Source organism: Bison bison, unplaced genomic scaffold, assembly GCF_000754665.1.
Source record: "Bison bison bison isolate TAMUID 2011002044 unplaced genomic scaffold, Bison_UMD1.0 scf7180017864466, whole genome shotgun sequence".
Classification (NCBI taxonomy): domain Eukaryota; kingdom Metazoa; phylum Chordata; class Mammalia; order Artiodactyla; family Bovidae; genus Bison; species Bison bison.
Genome location: NW_011495027.1, coordinates 10,086,381 through 10,109,891, shown reverse-complemented (window position 1 = coordinate 10,109,891; position 23,511 = coordinate 10,086,381). Strand labels below are relative to the sequence as shown.

Here is a 23,511-nt window from a genome sequence, read left to right as displayed (position 1 = left end):
ACACCTAACTCTGCCTATGGGAGTTGGGAGCACACTTTATGGAGAACAAGCATGAAAAGAAAAGTGGAAACTAGTCAAGTTATAAAATAGCATGTTTGCACTCTGACAGTTCATGACTACGAATATTTATACTTGAGAATTTGAAAGAAGATTTAAGTAACCAGTAGGGCCAACACAATGTATATATGACCAAATGATCTTTTGACGTAAATGAGTGATTCTGATAGTTGCTACTGGAATTGAGAAGACTTGAGAGGCCAAGTTCAGGCTTGGGAAAGAGCTGCATGTGTTTGGAAATAGCAACTTCTCTAAGGGAAACAATATTTGTCAGTTCCATTGAATAGGGAATGCACTTTGAAGTGAAGAATCTCAAAGTTTATCAGTGTGTATGTATGTATGTCATTTTCCTCAGGTGACTTACCTTAGCTATGGTGCACATAAGATTAATCGCATTTACTGTGTTGTGTACTGGAAGTATCCGTAAGTTACTACCCAGGAATCTGGGGGAGAAAAAAATCGTTTAAGTTAAATAGATCATATGACTTAAATTTGTTATCCTAAGTGGAAAGAAGAGACAAAAATCCTTTATTGTTTGTCATTTGTTTATTCATTCATGCCTGCCTTATTCTACAGAGGATTTAATATGGCTTTAAAACCAGAACTTAATTGACTAAAAAGTGTTCCACTTCTGATTTAGTCTTGCTGAAGAATTCCATAAATCAGCATGCATTCTGAAACTTGTCACCCTCATTCATAGAAGAGCTCTTTGGCCTGCGTTGTATTAAAAATGAAAGGTTAACCTTATAAAGTTTATCTTTTGGCAAAACATAATTCACTTGCCTGAAACAATTCAGAACTGAAGTACATAAAATAACTTAAGGAAAACAGGTCTGTAGTGTTACTGTCCATACCTCTGCTGAATCCTGAACATCAGTTTCCATTCTTCAGGTCCATGCAGGGCAGCAAACAGAACCAAAAAACTATTTTGGTGAATGTTAATAAACTTCTCAATTTTGGCTAGAAATGTTTCTTCAGCAGACATAAAGCATTCTCTAGCATCCATCAATAAAAATGCAACTCCTAGGAGAGGTGAACATAATATAAAATGTCACTTTGTCATACTAATAAAATTTTTTATAAATTTAGTAAAATCAACAAAAATAACTATAAGTTAAACATATATGTAAGTGTCCAGGCCTTAAACCCATAACAGATGGAAATCACTATAACAAAAGTCTTACACAGCAAAATAATTAGGTAGTTCTTTGAAGTGCTCTGTAATAAAAGGATGACAATCTAAATATTTAAGGGGAGAACCCTTTCTGGGTCAGTAACCATTTTTTTTTTTCCTTTAAGGCACTATCCACAATGAAAGTAAGGCCTAATTTTAGTTACATGTTAATTTTTCATGTTATAATTTTTAAAAGCTGGAAATCAACTAAAGAAAAGTAGTTTTAAGCAAACTTTTAGTTATTCCTTGGAGAATCTTTTGTATCATAACATAAACCATTATATAAATTAACACACTCAGGAGCAGATATCTAGGGTCTCTGAAACAGTATCAAGTGTAGAAGAATGCTCCAGAAGGCTTCCCTAGTAGTCCGCTGGTTAGGATTCAGTGCTTCCACTGCAGAGGGCACAGGTTCGATCCCTGGTCGGGGAACTAAGATCCTGCATGCCATGTGGCAGTCTTCCCCCAACCTCCCAAAAAAAGAATGGTCCAGAAGAGAAGCTTAATCTGATTAGCTCTTTAAAAGATGAGTGGAAGACACAATCTCAGGAAGTAAATAACTATGTGATTATACTAATTGAATGAACTTAACGCTAAAAATTTATATAACCTTTCTGAACCTAAATTACCTCATCTGTAAGGCTGGAATAATAGTTCTTTGATAGGTTTGTTAAAAGGATTAAATAAGAGAATGTATATAAAGTGACCAAAGCATACAACAGAGTAGGTATTTACCAAAAATATTTTACTTCTCTCTAGAGGGCTCTCTATCCAACCAGGAAGGATGAATGTGAGGTTGGACCATTTTCAGCTTGGATGTCTATTTCTAGGAGCTTTTGAAAGTGCTTGTCTTCCAAAATCTCTGTTAGAGAACTGGTCTATTCATAACCATTCTAATAAAATCCTTTACCTCCACATCTTAACACTTCTGTCATTTTCTAAGCACAAGTAGAGCTGCCCCCTTCCCATGTCCCCAGTTTTCTCATATCCTAATCTATTCCTTTGCCTATGACTCACAGTTGTATAGTTTTATGATTTCAGGAACATGTGTCCCCATTTGGTTCTTTTAGTTAGTATTTGTTTATATTATGTTCAGTAAACTCTTGTACAAAATCATGAAAAACATTCTCCTATATTGTTTTTTTTCCCACCTAATTTTTTTAATTGAAGGATGATTGCTTTACATCCTGCATTGTTTTTATATATGGATTTTGATCAATATGATGCTAGCTTCTTCATTAATATGAGTAATATTTTAAATGTTGATTGTTAGGGAGGGTGGCTTTGTTGTACTTTCATGTTAGTTTCAAAGCAAGTAGTTTGTACCATCCTCTACTAGACTTCAGTGATTTAACTTTAGTTCAACAATTGTAATCTAAAAAGGAATGTATTTTGTAATTGGCCACATGTACTGCTTTTGCAGGAATAACAAAGTTTTATTACACATTCATCTTTCCCAAAAAATAACACCTTAAGCTTATTACTTCGTTACTGAACTACTGAATAATTAGAATTTACGTGCACGTATTTATTAACAAACTTAAATCAAGGAAGTCAGCATATATACTGTACCAGAAAGAGAAAATATAATTGATCCATTCTCCACTGAATCGGAATACCTAACCTTGTGGCTTCGATTTTCTAGGGCAGCTGCAACTTCATAACTCTTAAAAAAAAATTTTCAGAAATACAGACTTAAAACATCTTTTTAATAGTTAATTAAAGTTAATGAAAAAACATGAAGTTTAATAGCTTCTTTTATAACTGTACACTTAAAGATTTGATCATTGAGACACTAAATGTGCTGTCTCTATGGAGGAAAAAAACTTAAAAAAAACTAAAAATATTTAGTTCTCCTGAAATACACTATGGGTTTGGAAATGAGTTGTGTACTAGTTATGTTACCTAGGGAAGAAACTAAGGACAATATTAAAGAATTAAACTATAAGGGCAAACACAAACTTCTTTTTAAAAAGCAACTTGAAGATGGATTCTTCACATACCCATAATTATGTGGATAAATAGGAAATTAGAAATATTTGAGGCCTAGAAATTAGATGCTTAGTATTTAAACCAAAAGTCCTATTGTCTTCATACATATTTTCTAACTCACCTAAGTGCTTACAACATTTGAAAAGTTTACTAAAGGTAACTGTAAACAGATGAACTGGAGAATTGATTGTCTTTGTAGTTTTCTGTACGGCACTTCACGGTTGTGTCAGTCATCTAACACACCACATCTAAGAAACACGTCACCTTCTATTTATTCATTAATGCATGTCAGAATCCATCTTTAAGTTGTTTTTTAAAAAGAAGTTTGTGTTTGCTCTTATAGTTTAAATTCTTTCATATTGTCCTTAATTTTTTCCTTAAGTAACAGCTGTAGTAACACAACTCATTTCCAAACCCACAGTTTATTCCAGGAGAACTAAATATTTTTACTTTTTTTTTAAGTTTTTTTCTCCATAGAGGGACCACATTTAGTGTCTCAATGATCAAATCTTAAGAAGCTATTAACAATTAGATATTGCCTAAAGCACTTCCCCAGTGGCTTAGCATTCATTATCTGCCTGCAATGCAGAAGACACAAGAGGAAGATCCCCTGGATGAGGGGCATGGCAACCCACTCCAGTACTCTTGCTGGGAAAATCCCATGGACAGAGGAGTCTGGCGGGATACAGTTCACTGGGTTGCAAAGAGTTGGACACCACTGAAGCGACTGAGCAAAGCATTAAAATATAAGTGGTTCATAGTATTTACTGACTGGTTAAAACTCAAGCTTGTTAGTCTCCAAGTAGATAGAAATCCCTTACATTTTATATTTTGCCTCATTATTATTATATATTTGCCTGTGTATATTTTAAGTACACAGGTTGGAATTAGGTACCAAATACTTGATTCCTTCCTAAAGATAGAGTATTTTATGCTACTCAGATTCTGACCTAGAGTTCAATTAAGACTCTTCCCATGAGTTTTCTGCTGTTTTCAAATTATATATTGCTTCCAGTGATGGCAGATTAAGTAATTTAGGCCAACTCTCCTGCTGAAAGCATCTAGAAAAGCTGGAAATTTTTTAAAAATCTGCTTGAATGCATCAGAGAGCTAGCAGGATAGTGAAAAATTACAAGACCAAGACCTATACAGAAATTCAAAGATAAGAGATAGGCATTTAGGCCATTTTCTCCCCTGAGGGCATCTGTCAATTCAGGAAGAGACAGATGAGAGGCTGAAGAGAGCATTTGACAAAAGTGGAACAGCTCTCACAGGGGCTGCAGCCTAGCTTCAAACCATTTCAATCCCTAAAATTGGATTAAAGTGATACTGTATTACTAGTGTTCCCAAGCACCTTGCAGAAGCACTCCCTAGAGCAACTCTTCTCAATTAGGTCTCCTCACTGCAGCTACAGAACAAAGAAAATTATCTGAATATTTTCTCAATTCAAACATAACAAGTATCACTGAAATGAACAGGACATAAGCTCCTTTATTATATACAATAGAAGCTGGGTGGCCACATCAGCAAATAAAAATACAGAACATCCAGTTGCAAATAAAAATATAAAACATCCAGTTAAATTTCAATTTCAGATAAACATTTTAGTATTAATGTAAGTATGTCCCATGCAATATTTGGGCTGAACTTAAACTAAATTCATTATTTACCTGAAACTTTTAAGTTTAACTGAGTGTCCTATATTTTATCTGGAAACCCTGCTTAGAGAATTAAAGGTTTAATTTTCTCTCAGAATTAAGGTTTCTCTAGAGGAATATAACACTATTCTAGGCCTCAAATAATTTCTACAAACACTTTTTTTTCAAATACAAATTCCAACAATCAAAAATAATCAAACATATAAAGAGACAAAATTACATGAAAAGAGAACTATGAGAAACAACAAGTAATAGAAACAGTAACAGGACATACAGTAAAGTTACATGTGTACCTTAAAATAGCTATTTACTATATTCAAGGAGATAAAATGCAAGATTGAGAATTTTGGTAAAAAATTAGAAATTATATAAAAGGATGTAACAGATCAAACCAGTCAATCCTAAAGGAAATCAACCCTGAATATTCACTGGAAGGACTGATGGAGAAACAAGCTCTAATACTTTAGCCACCTGATGCAAAGAGATGACTCACTAGAAAAGTCCTTGATGCTGGGAAAGACTGGGCTTCCCTTGTGGCTCAGCTGGTAAAGAATCTGCCCTCAATGCGGAAGACCTGGGTTCGATCCATGGGTTGGGAAGATCCCCTGGAGAAGGGAACTACTGCCCATTCCAGTATTCTGGCCTGGAGAATTCCCTGGACTACACAGTCCATGGGGTCTCGAGGAGTTGGACATGACTGAGTGACTTTCACTTTCACTGGGAAAGACTGAAGGCAAAAGAAGAAGGGGGTGGCACAGGATGAGATGGTTAGACAGCATCACCGATCAGTGGGCATGAATCTGAGCAAACTACAGGAGATAGTGAAGGACAGGGAGCCTGGCGTGCTGCAATTGATGGGGTTGCAAAGAGTTGGACATGACTGAGCAACTGAACAACTACAACAGACAAAACTTACTATAAATCTGAGATAAATCAGATCAACAGTTGCTTGAGGCAGGGAACTGGATAAAGGATTGATTATAAAAGGGCATGAAGTAATTTTCTGGAGTGATGAAAACGTTCTATATATTCTGGGGTGATGGTTACACAGGTATACACATTTGTCTAAATTCATTAAGCTTACACTTTAAATGTGTGTATTTTATTGTATGTAAGTCCCACCTCAGTTAAATTGATTTTTAAAACATCTTTCAAGATCAAGGGGGAAACAAAAATATAGTAGATTCTTGTACAACATGGATTTGAACTGTGTGGGTCCATTTATATGTAGATTTTTTCAATAAATACATATATTACACAATCTGAGGTTCACTGAATCCTCACACACAGAGCTGCTGATACAATGGGTCAAATGTAAAGTTAAAGGTGAGTTTTCAACTGTGCAGGAATCAGTGCCTATAACCCCCACGTTGTTCAAGGGTCAACTGTATTTTGAGAGGAAGACTGAGATGGTCCTCATTGAGGTAATTTCTAAATTATATTATTCAGATTAAAAGGAAAATGATCCAAAACAGAAGGTTTGAGCCAAAAGAAGAAGAGCAAAGAAAGTAACAAAGACATGAGTAAATCTAAATAATTACTAACTTTAGAAAATAATGTTTTGTGGAGTTAAAAAATTGAGAGAATTTAAACTATATGATAACAACAAATACAATACAGAAGAGGGTGACTGGAATTAGTATTCTAAGATTTATTTGTCATGTAAGAGGAAGATAAGTAGCAAACAGCCTTTTCCAGCACCCCAAGAGATGAGTCTATACGTGGACATCACCAGATGATCAACACCACAATCAAACTGATTATGTTTTTTGTAGCCAAAGATGGAGAAGCTCTATATAGTCAGCAAAAAACAAGACCTGGAGCTGACTGTGGCTCAGATCTTAAACTCCTTATTGCAAAATTCAGGCTTAAATTGAAGAAAGTAGGGAAAAGCACAATGCCATTCATGTATGACCTGAATCAAATCCCTATGATTATACAGTGGAGGTGATGAATAGGTTTAAAGATTTAGATCTGGTAGATAGACTGCCTGAAGAACTATGGACAGAGGTTCATAACATTGTACAGGAAGCAGTGACCAAAACCATTCCAAAGAAAAATAAATGCAAGAAGGCAAAGTGGTTGTCTGAGGAGGCTTTACAAATAGCTGGAGAAAGAAGTGAAAAGCAAGGGAGAAAGGGAAAAATAGACCCCAAAAAATGCGGTGTTCCAGAGAATAGCAAGGAGAGATAAGAAGGCCTTCTTAAATGAACAATGCAAAGAGAGAGGAAAATAATAGATTGGGAAAGATTAAAGATCTCTTCAAGAAAACTGGATATCAAGGGAACATTTCATGTAAGGATGGGCACAATATAGGACAGAAATGGTAAGGACCTAACAGAAGCAGAAGAGATTAAGAAGAGGTGGCAAGAACATACAGAACTATACAAAAAAGGTTTTAATAACCCAGATAATCATGATGTTGTGGTGACTCACCTAAGGCCAGACATCCTGGAGCGTGAAGTCAGTGAAAGTCGCTCACTCGTGTCCGATTCTTTGCGACCCCATGGACTATAAAGTCCATGGAATTCTCCAAGCCAGAATACTAGAATGGGTAGCCTTTCCCTTCTCCAGGGGATCTTCCCAACCCAGGTCTCCCACATTGCACACAGATTCTTTACCAGTTATGTGAAGTCAAATGGGCCTTAAAAAGCATTAGTACAAACAAAGCTAGTGGAACTGATGGAATTCCAGCTGAGCTATTTAAAATCCTAAATGATGCTGCTGTTAAAGTGCTGCACTCAATATGTCAGTAAATTTACAAAACTCATCAGTGGCCACAGGACTGGAAGTGGTCAGTTTTCATTCCAATCCCAAAGAAGGGTAATGCCAAAGAATGTTCAAAATACTGTACAAGTGTGCTCATTTCACATGCTAGCAAGGTTATGCTCAAAATCTTTCAAGCTAGGCTTCAGCAGTAGGTGAGCCAAGAACTTTCAGATGGATTTCAAGATGGATTTCAAAGAGGCAGAGGAGCCAGAGATCAAACTGTCAATGTTCGTTGGATCATGGCAAAAGCAAGGGAGTTCCAGAAAAACATCTACTGCTGCTTCAATGACTATGCTGAAAACTGTGTGGATCACAACAAACTGGAAAATTACTAGAGATGGGAGTACCAGACCACCTTATCTGTCTCCTGAGAAACCTGTATGCGGGTCAAGAAGCAACAGTTAAAACCAGACATGGAACAATGGACTGGTTCCTAATTGGGAAAGGAGTATGACAAGGCTGTATAATGTCATCCTATTTAACCTACATGCACAGTACATCATGCAAAATGCCAGGCTGCAAAATGCCAGGCCAAGATGGAATCAAGATTGCATCAAGATTGCCAGGAGAAATATCAACAACCTCAGATATGGAGATGATACCACCCTGATGGCAGGAAGTGAAGAGGAACTAAGGAGCCTCTTGATGAGGATAAAAGAGGAGACTGAAAAAGCTGGCCTGAAACTCAGCATTAAAAAAACAAGATCATGGCATCCAGTCCCATCACTTCATGGCAAACAGAAGGGAAAAAAGTGGAAGCAGAGACAGATTTTATTTTCTTAGGCTCCAAAATCACTGCAGTGACTATAGCCATGAAATTAAAAGACACTTGCTTCTTGGAGGAAAGCTTTGACAAACCTAGACAGCATATTAAAAAGCAAAGACATCACTTTGCCAACAAAGGTCCGTCTAGTCAAAGCTATGGTTTCTCCAGTAGTCATGTATGGATGTAAGTTGGACATAAAGAAGGATGAGCACTGACGTATTAATGCTTTTGAATTATGGTACTAGAGAAGGCTCTTGAGAGTCCCTTGAATTGCAAGAAAATCAAACTAGTTAATCCTAAAGGAAATCAACCCTGTATATTCATTGGAAGGACTGTTGCTAAAGCTAAAGCTTCAATACTTTGGCTACCTGATGCAAACAGCCAACATATTGGAAAAGACTCTGATGCTGGGAAAGATTGAGGGCAGAAAGAGAAGGAGCAACAGAGGATAAGACGGTTAAATAGCATCACCCACTCTATGGACAAGAATTTGAGCAAACTTTGGGAGGTAGTAGAGAACAGAGGGGCCTGGGATGCTGCAGTCCATGCATGAGGTTGTAAAGAGTCAGACACAACTGAGTGATTGAACATCAAAAACATCAATAAAAATTTATTATTTACTTTGGACTTTGTTGGGCTAAGTATGTATGTATGTTAAATTTTCTAGGGTAACTATTAAAAAACAGAAATAGAGCATATAACTTCCAAAGCTAGTTAAAGAAAAAAAAAATGAGACAATATTAACAATCAATACAAAAAGAGGCAAAAAAAAAAAAAAAAACAGAAAAGGTGAGACAAATAGCATAAAATAAGATAGATAAAACATAATAAATAAAAGCAGTTGTTTTTGGCAAATTAGAATTGGTTGCTGTCTTCCTCTCTTACAATCACTCTGACAAAGCTAAAGAAACGAGAAATACGGGAGAAAAATATGGATTCCAGAAATCTAACAAAAAGAAGCATGAAAAATTCCAGTGAAACTTAAGGCTGTCTTAAAACGGGTATGGAGCTAGATGGCTGAAGCCAACAACGCAGAGGGCAGCTTGAGGCAACAATGAAAGAACAGGGTAGATTTTAAAAAATCATACTCAAAGTCTTATTCTAACCTCTCTCTCTTCTTTACCATGAAGAATCATCTCTTGCCCCCTCATTCTAGACATTAGGTGGTATCCATAAGATAAACATCTGGGAAAGGGTTAGATAATCCTGCTAGTTGCAGAGTTAAAACACTGATCAATTGCCCTCAGGCATTCAACTTCCCATTCCTTCCTCCTTCAAGCTGTAGGGAGTCTCCTCTCAATGCTACTAAGTCTAGACAGGTCAGTTCCTGTTGTTTACTTCTCCAAAAAACCTTAAGTAATATATGTTCATATGAATTGTTGTTTTTGGAATCATTTAACATCTCTTAGAATAGGCTTAGTGAGAAAAAAAAAAGAAAAGAAAAACTTAAGAAAATGTCCAACTTTGAGATATTTAGAGAAGTAGGAAAATGGACGCAGTGATCTTCCTAATTTATCTTTAAAATACATTTTAGATTATATACTTGCTGATTCACACAACTTTGGATAATCAAGCTAAAGGTATTTTAAAATACTGTTCTATTGCTTAATTTTAAATTCAAGATCAATGGCCCAAATGCCTCTTTTACCTTAAGAGATGAGCTAATAATAATGGTGGTTGTCCATTTTATTTTTTCTTTTCCATCACTTTCAGCCATCTCTTTGGATCAAATCAGCTTCTGGTAGTGCCAACAATCTGAGAAAAATAACAGCAAAAATAACACATAGAAATGTTTGCTTGATGAATGAGTAAATTTCAGAAAGAAATAAAATTAGGGTAATGGAGACATTCTAAAGAATACTTGACAGTCAAAATTTGACACTAAAAGAGTATCTGTCTTGTTATACATTGTTTTTGTTAAAGTCACTTCAGTTGTGTCCGACTCTTTGAGACCCTATACCTCAGTAAGTAAAGAATCTGCCTGCAATGCAGGAGACTGGAGTTCAATCCCTGGGTCGGAAAGATCCCCTGGAGAAGGAAACGGCTACAGACTCCAGTATTCTTGCCTGGAAAATCCCATGGACAGAGGAGCCTGGTGGGCTGCAGTCCATGGGGTTGCAAAGAGTCAGGCACAACTGAGTGACTAACACTTCACTTCATGGACTACACCCTCATCAGACTCCTCTGTCCATGGGATTCTCCAGGCAAGAATAGTGGAGTAGATTGCCATGCCCTACGGGGATCTTTCAGACCCAGGGATTGAACCTGCGTCTCTTACATCTCCTGCATTAGCAAGCAGATTCTTCATCTCCCGCACTACCTGGGAAGCTCATTATACTTTACATGTTAAGCTCACTCAGTATTATGCTCCCCATTAACAATTATTACAAGCAATGGTTCCCATTTCAGAGCATTAGAGAAGAAAGATGTGAAAGATCTGAAATTTTATCCTACTTGCAAACTCAAAAGTTAACCTGCAAGAATTTCATGGGTATAGCGTAAGACAAAAGACTCTTGGATTAGAGACAAAGGACAGTTTTCTACTCACAGCAACAGGAGTATCACCATTTTCTTCTAGCAGTTCCCCAAGGGCAGTTCCCATGGGGTGATGAGACAAAAGCCATCTGTACACACAGGGGGTTACACTACAGGAAAGGAAGTTAGAGCTCAGAAAGCCCCAACCTTTTCTAAAGAGACTGCAAGCATACCTGCCCTCTGCTCTAGAGGCAAATAACATAACTATCTCTAACTTACAATTATTTACTATACAAACATCCTTTGAAAGTTCAGGGGTGGGACATTTCTAAAAAGTACACTGGTGATGCTTGTTGATGCTGGCCTGGGGACCACATTTTAAGAATTCCTACACTAAGGGAAGAAAAAGCATTCTAGGCAGCAATAACACAACAACAAAGCATAGTATACTAGCAACCCGATAATAAAAGAAAATGATGTAATAACAGAATTCTGTTATTCTGTTCAATGCACTAAAGTTGAAGATATACATGTCTGGGGTAGTTGGGTGGCAATAAAAGTGAAAATTACTGCAAAGCTAGTAGCATCAAACTGAATTTAATTATGGTCTGAATTTGGCACTTTTCTGATATTGAGACTAAACACCCTTAAGCTATATTTCCATTTCTGTGACAAGTTTTGCCCATTTTTCTATTAGATTTCCTTTTCTCCTTCATTTGTAGAATTTCTTTACATATTCTGGATATCAGTCTTTATTAGCTATGTGTGTTTTCTCCCAGTTTGTACTTGTCTTTCCCTTCTTTATGGTAATATCTGATACACACAAGTTAAAATTTTCAATATTGTCAAATTTATCAATCTTTTCATTTATGATTAGTGCTTTTTTGTTTCTCTGTTCCAAAGTCAAATATTCTCCTTCATTGTATTCTAAATTCTTAGTTTGGCCTTTCAAATTTAAGTCTTTAATTATTCATCCGGATTTTTTGTATAGAGTCTTAAGTAGGGATCCAATTTCATTTTTCTGAAAATATGGCTATCTAGTTGTCCCAGAACTGTTTATTTAGTCTCCTTTCTCCCCCTGGTCATTAATAATACCACCTTAGTCATACAATGTTTCTATATTAACAGACCTGTTTCTGGGTTCTCTATTCTATTTAGTCGCTCAATTTGCTTATTCCTAAATCAATGTCATACTGTTTTTTTAATTATCATAGATTTTAAAAAAGTCTTGATATCTTTATGGGAAGTCTCTCCATCTTAACTCTTTTTCAGTTGTGCTGTAGCTATCCTTTGGTCATTTTTCATCCCTATAAATTTTAGAGTCATCATGTCAATTATTTTAAAAAACCCTGTTGGTTAAAGATTGTTTGGGGAGTTTGTTGTAATGTTTTTGCTGTAAAAAGTGTTTCAAACTCTGCTGCAATGTTGCTGAAAAGCATGGTGCTTCTAACAGTTCAACAATCCATGGCTGCTCACTCCGGCTTACTTCTACTCTCTCTCTGAAGCAGGTTAGCACTGAAGGTGGTATGGAAAAGATTTCATATGTGTTCAATTGTTTGTTTCTTCTTCCTTCTCCCTTTGGCTCCCCCCTAACCCTCCTTAGCTCCCTCAACCTCTTTTGTTCAATGTATGTATCTTAAAGCTAATTTTTACTACTGGATATCTGACTGGAGCCATAGATATAGAATCTGTATTGTTCAAAACACAGCATGGAATTAACATTAAACTTAAATAAAACTGAATTTAAAATGCAAAAAAAAAAAAAAGAAAGAAACCCAAAACAAAAAGCCCTACTAAAGGGACTTTTAAAAATTAGAAATGCATTTATCTATAAAACAGTTTTGGAAAAAAGCTTTTTTTGGCCATGCCACGTAGCATGCAAGATCTCAGTTCCCTGAAGAGGGATCAAACCCATGCCCCTTGCAGGGGAAGCGTGGAGTCTTAACCACTGGGCCACTGGAGAAGTCCCAAAACTAAAATTTTTATGAACTTGAGACTTTCCATCTGTGAATATATCTCCTCATATTTAGGACTTATAAACACTCAAGTGTTTTCATTTAACATTGTGTCATAAGCATTTTCCTTACATATTTTTAAAAATATGTAAAGGCTGGGTAACTTTCTTTTGTATAGATATGACACACTTTGACAATTATATAGGGAAGGAAAAATAATTTCTACCCTGCCCTTCTGAGTTCTTGGCTTAGACCCTCCCTTATTATAAAAGACAGATAAGAGAAACACAAACAGAATTTTATTAACATGTATACCTCATGTATACATGGGAGATACCCAGAAAAATTGAGTAAATCCTTGAGATGGCTCAAGCTACCACCTTAAATACCATTTTAAGTTAATGACAAAAGAAAGACATCATGGAGGAGGCCAATTATGGAACGGGCTTCCCTGGTGGCTCAGAGGGTAAAGTGTCTATCTGCAATGTGGGAGACCCTGGGTCGGGAAGATCCCCTGGAGAAAGAAATGGCAACCCACTCCAGTATTCTTGTCTGAAGAATCCCATGGACAGAGAAGCTTGGTAGGCTACAGTCAACAGGGTTGCAGAGTCGGACACGACAGAGTGACTTCACTCCTTGGTGGCTCAGACAGTAAAGAATTTGCCTGCAGTGCAGGAGACCATGGTTTGATCTCTGGGTCAGGAAGATCCCTTGGAGAAGGGAATGGCAACCCATTCCAGTATTCCTGCCTGGAGAATTCCATGGACAGAGGAGCCTGGTGGGCTACAATCTATGGAGTCACCGAGTCAGACATGAATTATCAACTGAACAATTAGGAAAGGCACAGTACCAAAGGTAAGTTTTGTTATGCAGATTTAGGTTGGTGCCATTTCCACTGATAGGAGTTTCCTGTGATTTAGAATCATCCTGCTGCTACTTTCCCATAAACAGAGACGAAGACACCTACAAAAGATTTCCTTCATAAATGTAAATATCCTTCACAAAAGGGTAACTTCTACTCTGTTTTCAGAGCTTCTTCTGTGTCTGTTTTTTTTAAAAAAAATAATCAGCTCAAAATAATCCTTACGCCAAAAAGGCATATTCTAGGGTGACATTTCTGCTACCCTTCAATTATCACTGGGGTGATTTAAATTAGGCATTTAATCTGGTTGCAAATTTTTCCAATTACAACTGACCCTGCAATACATGGAATTACCTTTCAAAACCATAAATATTATATTCCTCCCCAATTAAAAATCCTTCAATAATTCACCATGGCTTACAGAACAAAGTCTAAACTGAAGGTATACAAATTCTTTCCTATTCAGCCTCATGTCCTGCCATTCTTCAACATATTACAAATACTCTAGCTATTCTGAAGAACTTGTCATCCTGAACAAAACGTTTTTCACATCTCATCCCTTTACATATTTTTTAACTAAAACTCCCCTCCTCTCCTTGACAATTCCTATGTAATTTTAATAAGCAGTTTGTGCTTTTCCTATTCTCTACAGGCAATTCCTCTTTTGTAGAACTATAGTACTCCAAGCTTATCTTTATTATATCAATCATTAATATAGTTATATTTGTTTATATAGCTGTATTCTCAATGAAAAGACTTCTCACTGGAAGCTCCTCAAGCAGTGGGACCATGTTTTATTCATCTTTGTATTCCCAATGCCGAGCACAGTGCCCAGCACTTTTAGCAAGTTCAAACAGTAAGTCCAGATATCAGAAGCAAAATAAAGGTCAAAGCAAAATAAAGGTCACAGCAAACTGGGAACAAGTAAGGGGGTTACTGGTTGACTGCCATGAAGAGGGAGGTTTTTGCCATGTGCCTTTCTTATGTGTTAAGAAATCTGAGGTACAGAGATGGATTAAATTAGTTTAGGAGAATAATATAAGACATACATTCAAACTTTTTGGTAGAAGACCCATGGTGTAGTAGAAAGACCACAAGTTAGACGAGGGATCTAGTCTTGTTATCTATTACTGTGATCATTCAATGTCTTTGAGCATATTTTCATGGGAATATAATGACAAACAACAAGAAGAATAACACTAGGATTTCTATTATCTCAGAATAGTTAAGAAAATCAAGTTTACATAGGAAAACATAAATATGACATATTATATTATTACCATCATTATATGCTCTGTCAACTCCTTTAACCAAGCCAAAACAAAATAATAAATCACTTTTACAAAACTTTCAGTACTTTTTTCCAAATGCTCCAACACAAATACTCCCTCAGTTACATTTTTCTCCCCTAGAGATCTCTTCTCACTCATGTAGACTCTAGCCTTCCCTCTTCAACATAAATTGGAGATCTGGGTCTGATTCATTAGCTGTCATCCTGGGAATTCCTTTCTCCTCTCTCCTATGTTAGAGCTATGTTTCCCTTGATTTATTTTTTCATTTTGCAGAAGCATTCTTTAGTTGTTTTTTGAAAAAAAGAATGCGTGACACATACACTTATCAATAGATATAGAGATACGAAATCCTTACCCTATCCCTAATTTATCCCTATCCCTATATTTAATCCTTATATTGAAAAAGACTTCCCTGGTGGCTCAGACAGTAAAGCGTCTGCCTACAATGCGGGAGACCCGGGTTCAGTCCCTGGGTTGGGGAAGACCTCCTGGAGAAGGAAATGGCAACCCACTCCAGTATTCTTGCCTGGAAAATGCCATGGACAGAGGAGCCTGGTAGGCTACAGTCCATGGGGTCGCAAAGAGTTGGACACGACTGAGCGATTTCACTTTCACTTTCACTTATATTTAATTGGCAGGGCTTCCCAGGTGACTCAGTGGTAAAGAATCCACCCACCAAGCAGGAGACTTGGGTTTGATCCCTGGATCAGGAAGATCCCCTGAAGAAGTAAATGGTAACGGACTCCAGTATTCTTGCCTAGGAAATCTCATGGATAGAGGAACCTAGCAAACTACAGTCCATGGGGTCACAAGAGAGTCAGACGTGACCTAAGTGACTAAACAACAACAACAATATCAAGTGTTGATAAGGATGTGGAGAAACTGGAACTCTTTCATACACTGCTATTCATAAGATATGTGGTACAATCGGTGTGGAAAATATCTTGGCAATTTAGTTAATCATATACCTACCATATAATCTAGTCATTTCACTCCTAGGTATTTTTACAAAGGCAAAAGAAAGCCTGGATCTATACAATGAGGTAAACACGAAGGCTTTATTCATAATACCCCCAACTAGAAACAACTCAAATATCCCTCAGCAGAAGAATGGATATTGTGATATATCTATACTCTAGTATTACTCAGCAATGTAAAGGAACGAACTACCGATTCACACAACAACCTGGATCTAAAAAATTAGTATGCTGAGTAAAAGAAGCCAAAAAAAAAAAAAAAAGGATTACTATATGATTCCCTTTGTATAAAGCTCTGGAAAATGCAAACTAATTCACAATGACAGAAAACAGAATGGTGATGATGGAGGAATAATGACAGAAGGAAGAATTAGAAAGGGTAGGAGGAAACTTTGGGGAATGATGGCTACATTCATTATATTGATTGGTGGTGATGATTTCAAAGGTGTATAAATGTATCAAAAATCATATACACTACAATTAATTACACATTAATTATACCACAATATAGCTACATATAATAATGAGTGTATCATTTTTCAGTTAGCAAATTCTGTGTGTTAAAAAAACAAGCACAGGTGTTCAACACGGGAGCCATTCAAAATGTTTCCAGTGGTGGGACTCTGAAATCTACAGTAATTCTATCTACTTCATTACCAGTTGCTTACTCTTGCTGCTATGAAAACCAACATTAATGCCAGACAGCTGAAATCAAGCAAAGAAAGCAAAGCTAATCTTTCGTTATGAAAAGTGAAAAATAACCTTTCTGAAGCACCTCGACAGTTATTGAAAAAGGTCCCCAAAGCTACCACATGCCAATTATTTTCCAAAAGGAAAAACACATTGAACTTCTGGATAAAATAACCTGTACTGCTTATATGACTAGGAAATAATCTTTGCTTCTACAGGATCTTTTTTCAAGTGGTAAGATCTTTTACAATAGTATGAAATTGAAGATATCTAATTATCAAAACTGGAGAAGGCAATGGCACCCCACTCCAATACTCTTGACTGGAAAATCTCATGGACAGAGGAGCCTAGTAGGCTGCAGTCCATGGAGTCACTAAGAGTCAGACATGACTGAGCGACTTCACTTTCACTTTTCACTTTCATGCATTGGAGAAGGAAATGGCAACCCACTCCAGTGTTCTTGCCTGGAGAATCCCAGGGATGGTGGAGCCTGGTGGGCTGCTGTCTATGGGGTCCCACAGAGTTGGACACAACTGAAGCGACTTAGCAGCAGCAGCAATTATCAAAACAGGAATCTCCTAAATTTCTGTTAGAAGCAGCTTTTTTTCATATTCTTAAAACATGGAAATTACCATGATGAGGATATATCAGTAATAAATTCTATGTATTTAGGAGAAAATAGGACTAAGGTGAGTTCTTAAAGGCGGAAAGAAGGCCCCAAATAGGCATACCTTTTTGGATTAGAAATTGAGACAAACTCAGAGAGCACAACTTATCTGGCATGGAGATCTACCCAATATGGCTTTGGGAGCTACAGATGCTGGGAATTCTCAAACATAAAATCAAAACACAAAGTAAATGGGATCAAGAGCATCTAGATTTTTTAAAGGTTTTAGGCTTATTTTTATAAAGACTATGCAGTTTTAGGCTTACTTTTATAAAGACTATGATAGGGCTTCCCTAGTGACTCAGAGGTAAAGAATCCACCTGCCAACGTAGAAGACACAGATTTGATCACTGATCCAGGAAGATCCTACATGCTGTGGAGCACCTAAGGCCATGCATCACAACTATTGAGCCTGTGCTCTGGAGTCTGGGAGCTGCACCTACTGAAGCCCACGTACCCTAGAACCTAGGCGACGAGAGAAGTTACCACAATGAAAAGCCCATGCATCGCAACACAATGCAACGAAGAGTAGTTACCATTTGCTGAAACTAGAGAAAAGCCCAGGCAGCAACGAAGACTTTAGAGAAAAGCCCAGGCAGCAATGAAGACTCAGCACAACCAAAAATGAGTAATTATTTTTTAAAAATTACTTAAAAAGACTGTCTTAGTCATTGTCAGGGCAATATAACATAATGGTCAAGAGCACAAGTTCTGGGGTTGGAGTGAAGGTAAAGTGTTAGTCACCAGGTCGTGCCCAACTCTTTGTGACCCCATGGACTGTAGCCCACCAGGCTCCTCTGTCCATGGAATTCTCCAGGCAAGAATACTGGAGTGGGTTGCCGTTTCCTTCTCCAGAGGATTTTCCCGACCCAGGGATTGAACCTGGGTCTCCTGCATTGCAGGCAGACTGAGCCACCAGGGAAGACCCTAGGTTCCAATCTTGGTTCTGTCACTTACCAGTTGACACGCACTTGGGCAAGTTACTTAACTTCTCTAAACCTCAGCTGTCTCCAATTTAAAATGCAGAGAATACACCCTCTTTTACAACATTCCTGTGAGGATTAAATCAGATCATAAAGTAGCAAGATAGTGTACTGGTTAAAAGTGTGGGCTCTGGAGCCAGGCTGCCTGATTTAAATCCTTGGCTCTGCTACCTACCACTGGTAAATGATCTGACCTTGGGAAAATCACTTAACTTCTTCATGCCGCAGTTTGCTCATCCTTAAAATGAGGATAATATTTCCTGCCCCACAGGGCTATTAAGAAGATCAATGTGTTATACATAAATCATGTAAAACAGTAGAGCACATAATAAGTAGTAATTATTATTGAAATGTATACTGCATTAATTAAATAGTAAGCTTCAATAAATGCTAAACACTGGTAAACAAAAAGCACAATGTACATTAGACTGTTATTTCTAAACATGTAATTTTTATTTTTTTAAACAGAAAGTTTGGGTGCTCAAAAGAAAGCTGGCCCATGTCTTATAAGTAACAGAATTTCATGTCTGTTATTTCCACTCCTTAGAAGGTTCAAATCTTTTGGTTATGCTGTAGTTTAGATTATGTCTCAGCATTTCCATGAAGCCTTTTCTAATCATATTTCAATTTTTGTTCTTCCTCCATACTAGTCCACAGTAGATAGTTTATAAACATTTTGTTACTTGATTTAATTGGCATCCACAAACCAGGCTTTTCCTTCTAGCACAGGCAGTTTGGAGAAAAAAGAGAGGAAGCTGAAGTGATTCAAACTTGATAATAAAATTAAAGGTTTCTCAGAATAGAGACATAACCATCACAAAACAAAAGATCAATTAGATATGGAATGTGTATATACACATATTTAAATATATATATTTTATAACGCGAGGAATGCTCAAAAGAGAACACAAGAAACTGAGCGCTGAACTTCAGTTTTGGTTTTTCAACAACAAATGTGAAAAGGAAAAGACTATATAATTTTACATGTTAGGAAATTCAGGCTGAGAGGATGGTGTCAAAGGGCATATATACCTACAGAATGAATATGAATGGGTTTACTTTTGGTAGACTGGACATGTTAACAGTTATTAAGTCTTCCAATCCACGGACGCAAGATATCATTCCATTGAGAGAGTCAGTTCCTAGGCAGGTTGATAGGGAGTCTAGGGGTCCCCAAGGAGAGAGGGGTCTGGAATTCTCAAGGAGGAAGAAAAGACAAACTTTTTTCTTTCTCCACATTCCTTAGGATTATATAACAATAATGTATCCTGCCTAAGGACAGTCTTTGGATTCAACCTTCTGTTATCTTAAAATGTTAATTATGGGAGTAGACCTGGTCTTTACAAGGATGTATCTTGCCTGAGGACAGTGTTATCTTAAAATGTAAATTATGGGAGTAGGTCTGATGAGGTCTTTACAACCTCCAGATATTCTTTGGATTATATAACTTCATTGTTAACACTAGCAAGGGGGTACTCTTTCTGCCCCCTTCTGACGCCTATGTCAGAAGCTTTCTCTATCTCCTTTATACTTTAATAAAACTTTATTACACAAAAGCTCTGAGTGATCAAGCCTCATCTCTGGCCCCGGATTGACTCCTTCTCCTCCGGGGGCCAAGAATCCCAGTGTATTCGCAACAACAACCTTTCACATTTACTTGTTTCTTCCATTTCTTTCATTGATGTTCTGTAGTTTTCAGTATACAAGTCTTTCACCTCCTTAGTAAAGTGTATTCCTAAGTATTTTACCCTTTTTGTGCTTTTATAAATGGGATTATTTTCCTAATTTCCTTTTCATGTAGTTTGTTGTTTGTATACAGAAATGCAACTGATTTTTGTATGTGGATTTTGTACTCTGCAACTTTACTGAATTGATATATTAGTTCTAACAGTTTTTTCTTGCCTAACTGATCTGGCCAGGACTTCTAGTACTTTATGCAGAATGGAAATGGTAAAGGTGGGCATATCTGCCTTGTTCCTGGTCTTAACAGGAAAAATGTTCACTTTTTCACCTTTGAGCATGTTACTAGCTTGTGAGCTCATCACTTACGGCTTTTATTATACTCAGGTAATTTTCTTCTATGGATGAATGAGCTCTAGAGATCTGCTATACAACACTGTGTATGTGCTCAATAGGTCAGTCGTGTCCAACTCTTTGCGACCCCATGGACCGTAGCCTGCCAGGCTTTTCTGTCCATGGAATTTTCCAGGCAAGAATACTGGAGTGGGTTGCCATTTCCTACTCCAGAGGATCTTCCCAACCCAAGAACTGAACCAACATCCCTGATGTCTCCTGCTTTGGCAAGTGGATTCTTTACTATTGTGCCACCTAGGAGTATACAACACTATAATATATACTTACAGTTTTATTAAGAGGGCAGATCTATATTAAGTATTCTTTCCACAATAAATGAAAAAAAAAAAGTGAATGAGTCCAAATCTAGATCTAGCTCTTTTCCTTTTTCAATTAGTACCATGTTTATTATCTCATGCCTGAGCTACTCTAATTACCTCCTAACCCTCCTTTCAAATCTATTCTACAAACTCTTCTCAAATAATTTTCCTAAAACTTGAATTATAGCTAGATCACTCTTCTGTCCAGAAAACTTCAATGGTTTCCTAAAGCTTAAGAAATTAAATCCAAATTTGTTAGCCTAGCATTCAAACTCCTCTTCCCAAAGTCTGGCCCCATGTTTCCTTTCCAGAAATACTTCCCACTAACAGGGGCAGCTTCACTGACATGTAATCTGTGTAGTCTCATAGGGCCCCACACTTAAAAGGATTCTATACTTGGTTTATCACTATTATTCTCCTATTGCTTTCTTCAGAATGTGAATTTTTAACCAAAAGGTTCTATGTTTTCATTTCACACTGGGCCTGTAAATTATATAGTCAATCCTGCCCTCTATAACAAAGAAACCCTATACTTTCTCACCTCACTACTATACCATACTATTTTCTTCTATCTGAAACAACTACCTTGATCTCTGCCTGTCAAAATTCTACCTACTTTTTAAAAGCTCACTCATAACACACTCAAAAAGTTAAATTACATGCATATTAAGATGACAAGGAGGTATCATGTTGTACCCATGAGAGCCTTCTTAATTAGGGTTCTGGGATATGAAACTCTAATGCCATTAGACCAAGGTGAGGAAACTTTTTTGTATAAGGCTGGAGAGTAAATATTTCAGGCTTTGTGAGCCATATAATTTCAGTTGCAATGACTCATGAAAGAAGCTACAGATAGTAAGGAAACAAACGAATGTGACTGTATTTCTTAAACTTTATGTACACTAAGATATGAATTTCATATAATGTCCATGTATCACAAGTATTACTCTTCTTTGATTTATTTTTCTCAGTCACTTGAACCACAACTATCCATGGCTCCAAATGTGGAAGGCCAGATTTGGCTCAAGGGTCACAGTTTGCCTAGCCCTCCCTAAGATATCCACGATATATCATGATTATGCTTTTCTTCTATACATCTAGAATGGTACTAGTCATGAGAAAATAATCTCTTAAATCACGTTTTACAGGTTTAATTATCTCATAGAACTGTTGAGAACAGCTGCAGTAAGAGTGACAAAAATTAAAATAGAAAAAAGAACTTACAAGGATATGAAGCAACAAGGAGTCTTACACATAGGTAGGTAGAATGTAAATTGATACAGACATTTTGGAAAATAATTAGGGATTAATGGGGTAGATAATTTTTAAGGGGCCTTTAGTGTTCCTGCAGGTTTTTGCTGGATATGTATAGAATATTTTTCACGTGCCAATAAGCAACACTGAGGAATGAGGCAAGCAGGCTTGTCACTATTAATTAAAAAGCGTTCTTCCACTCAGTGTTAACACAATCCACTCTGTTAACACAATCAACTGAATGTACCTTCACGAGGTCTACCTATGTTATTCTCAAATCCCTGTGGGATTTGGGGGCCAGAGGAACCAACAAGAATCTGAAACTTTGGTTACTGCTTTGCCACCAAGTTTCAAAAAATCCTTTGTTTCTGATCCAGGTGGCCTGTTTCCTCATCTGAAAATCAAAGGCGTCTTATGCCAGGTCCAAAGCCCAAATATTCTGGGCTTTTGTCGTTATGGTTTCGTCTTTCCCAAGTTTTCAAATTTAAATAAATTTAACATTGCATAATAACCTCTTTACTGTAACTTGCTTTACCGCTCAGTCTCCTCACTAGTCAAGTGACAGAGACTGGCCTACAAATCTTCACGGCCTCTTCGATTTCCTACTTTCTAGAAGAATCTTCCTCACCCCGTCCCCTCCCCTTCCCCAACCTCCCAGGAGTGGGAAGTGTGAAGAAATTAGAAATTACACCGAAGGAGAATATAAATCATGGGGTGGAAGTCAGAGGTTTGGAAAAGAAAGCAGTTCCCGAATCCTACATGAACAAGCCGAGAAAACCCGTTTCCACATAGCTCCCAAAAGAAGAAAAGGTTACGGAGGATCCTTTCTCACCCGCCAAATCCCTGAGGTAAAGATCTGTTCGCTGATCTTTACCTCAAGGTTTTTCAAAACTGAGAAAAACCACACTGGCAGAAGAACCAGGTTATCAGCAGCCTCATTCCCAAACTTGCAAACACACCTAACCTGCACGTTGTCAGTGACAGCTCCGCTGCTCCCAAGATTCAGGAATTTTCCAGGAGAAGCCCTTTTGGCGGCGCAGGAGGCCCAGGCGCGTTCTCTGCGCTCAGGACCTCCGCAGGCTCTGCTTTCAGGGCTTCTGCGCAGCCGCAGACTAACAACCACGCCCCACGTGTCTCCCTGTTTGGAGCGCTTATACGAGAAAGTGTGCAAGGGACTTTTCACGTTAAATTTAGCTCCCTGGAACTGATTTTTCACAATTTCTTAAATTTAGGCTCAATTCGTATAGTACTACTGTGAACATAAAATCAAAGTGACCTCCAGTTTATTCAAATTATGAAAAAATACGGTTTCATTAATGGCTGTAAATGTAACGTATAGAGGTTTGGGTATTTCCTCTTGGGACTCTGTTGTTTCAAACCTAAATGAAGCTCAGCAAATTATTAGGCACTGGTGCTCACAATTGTAAAAATTCAAAAATAAGGAAAAAGGAAAACTACCATTTGCCTAGAGCCTAATGGCTAGAGTACGAAATGATTTATGCGTCTTCCTTTATAAAAGATGGAGAGAAAGTGCTCCAGGAAAAAAT

General features: G+C 37.3%; 1 protein-coding gene across 1 annotated transcript in view; it reads right to left on the bottom strand.

Moving 5' to 3' along the window:
• LOC105003331 (chromosome unknown open reading frame, human C1orf146) overlaps positions 1–23,024 on the bottom strand; it is a 23,571-nt gene extending 547 nt beyond the window's left edge. The window contains exons 1-5 of the mRNA XM_010860438.1: positions 22,929–23,024; positions 10,065–10,171; positions 2,804–2,897; positions 912–1,080; positions 422–500 (exon numbers count right to left, since the gene is read on the bottom strand). Coding sequence (XP_010858740.1) covers positions 422–500; positions 912–1,080; positions 2,804–2,897; positions 10,065–10,133 — 411 coding nt within the window. The 5' untranslated portion in view covers positions 10,134–10,171; positions 22,929–23,024. The remainder of the gene's footprint in view (positions 1–421; positions 501–911; positions 1,081–2,803; positions 2,898–10,064; positions 10,172–22,928) is intronic.
• Between the last annotated feature and the right edge of the window lie 487 nt (positions 23,025–23,511).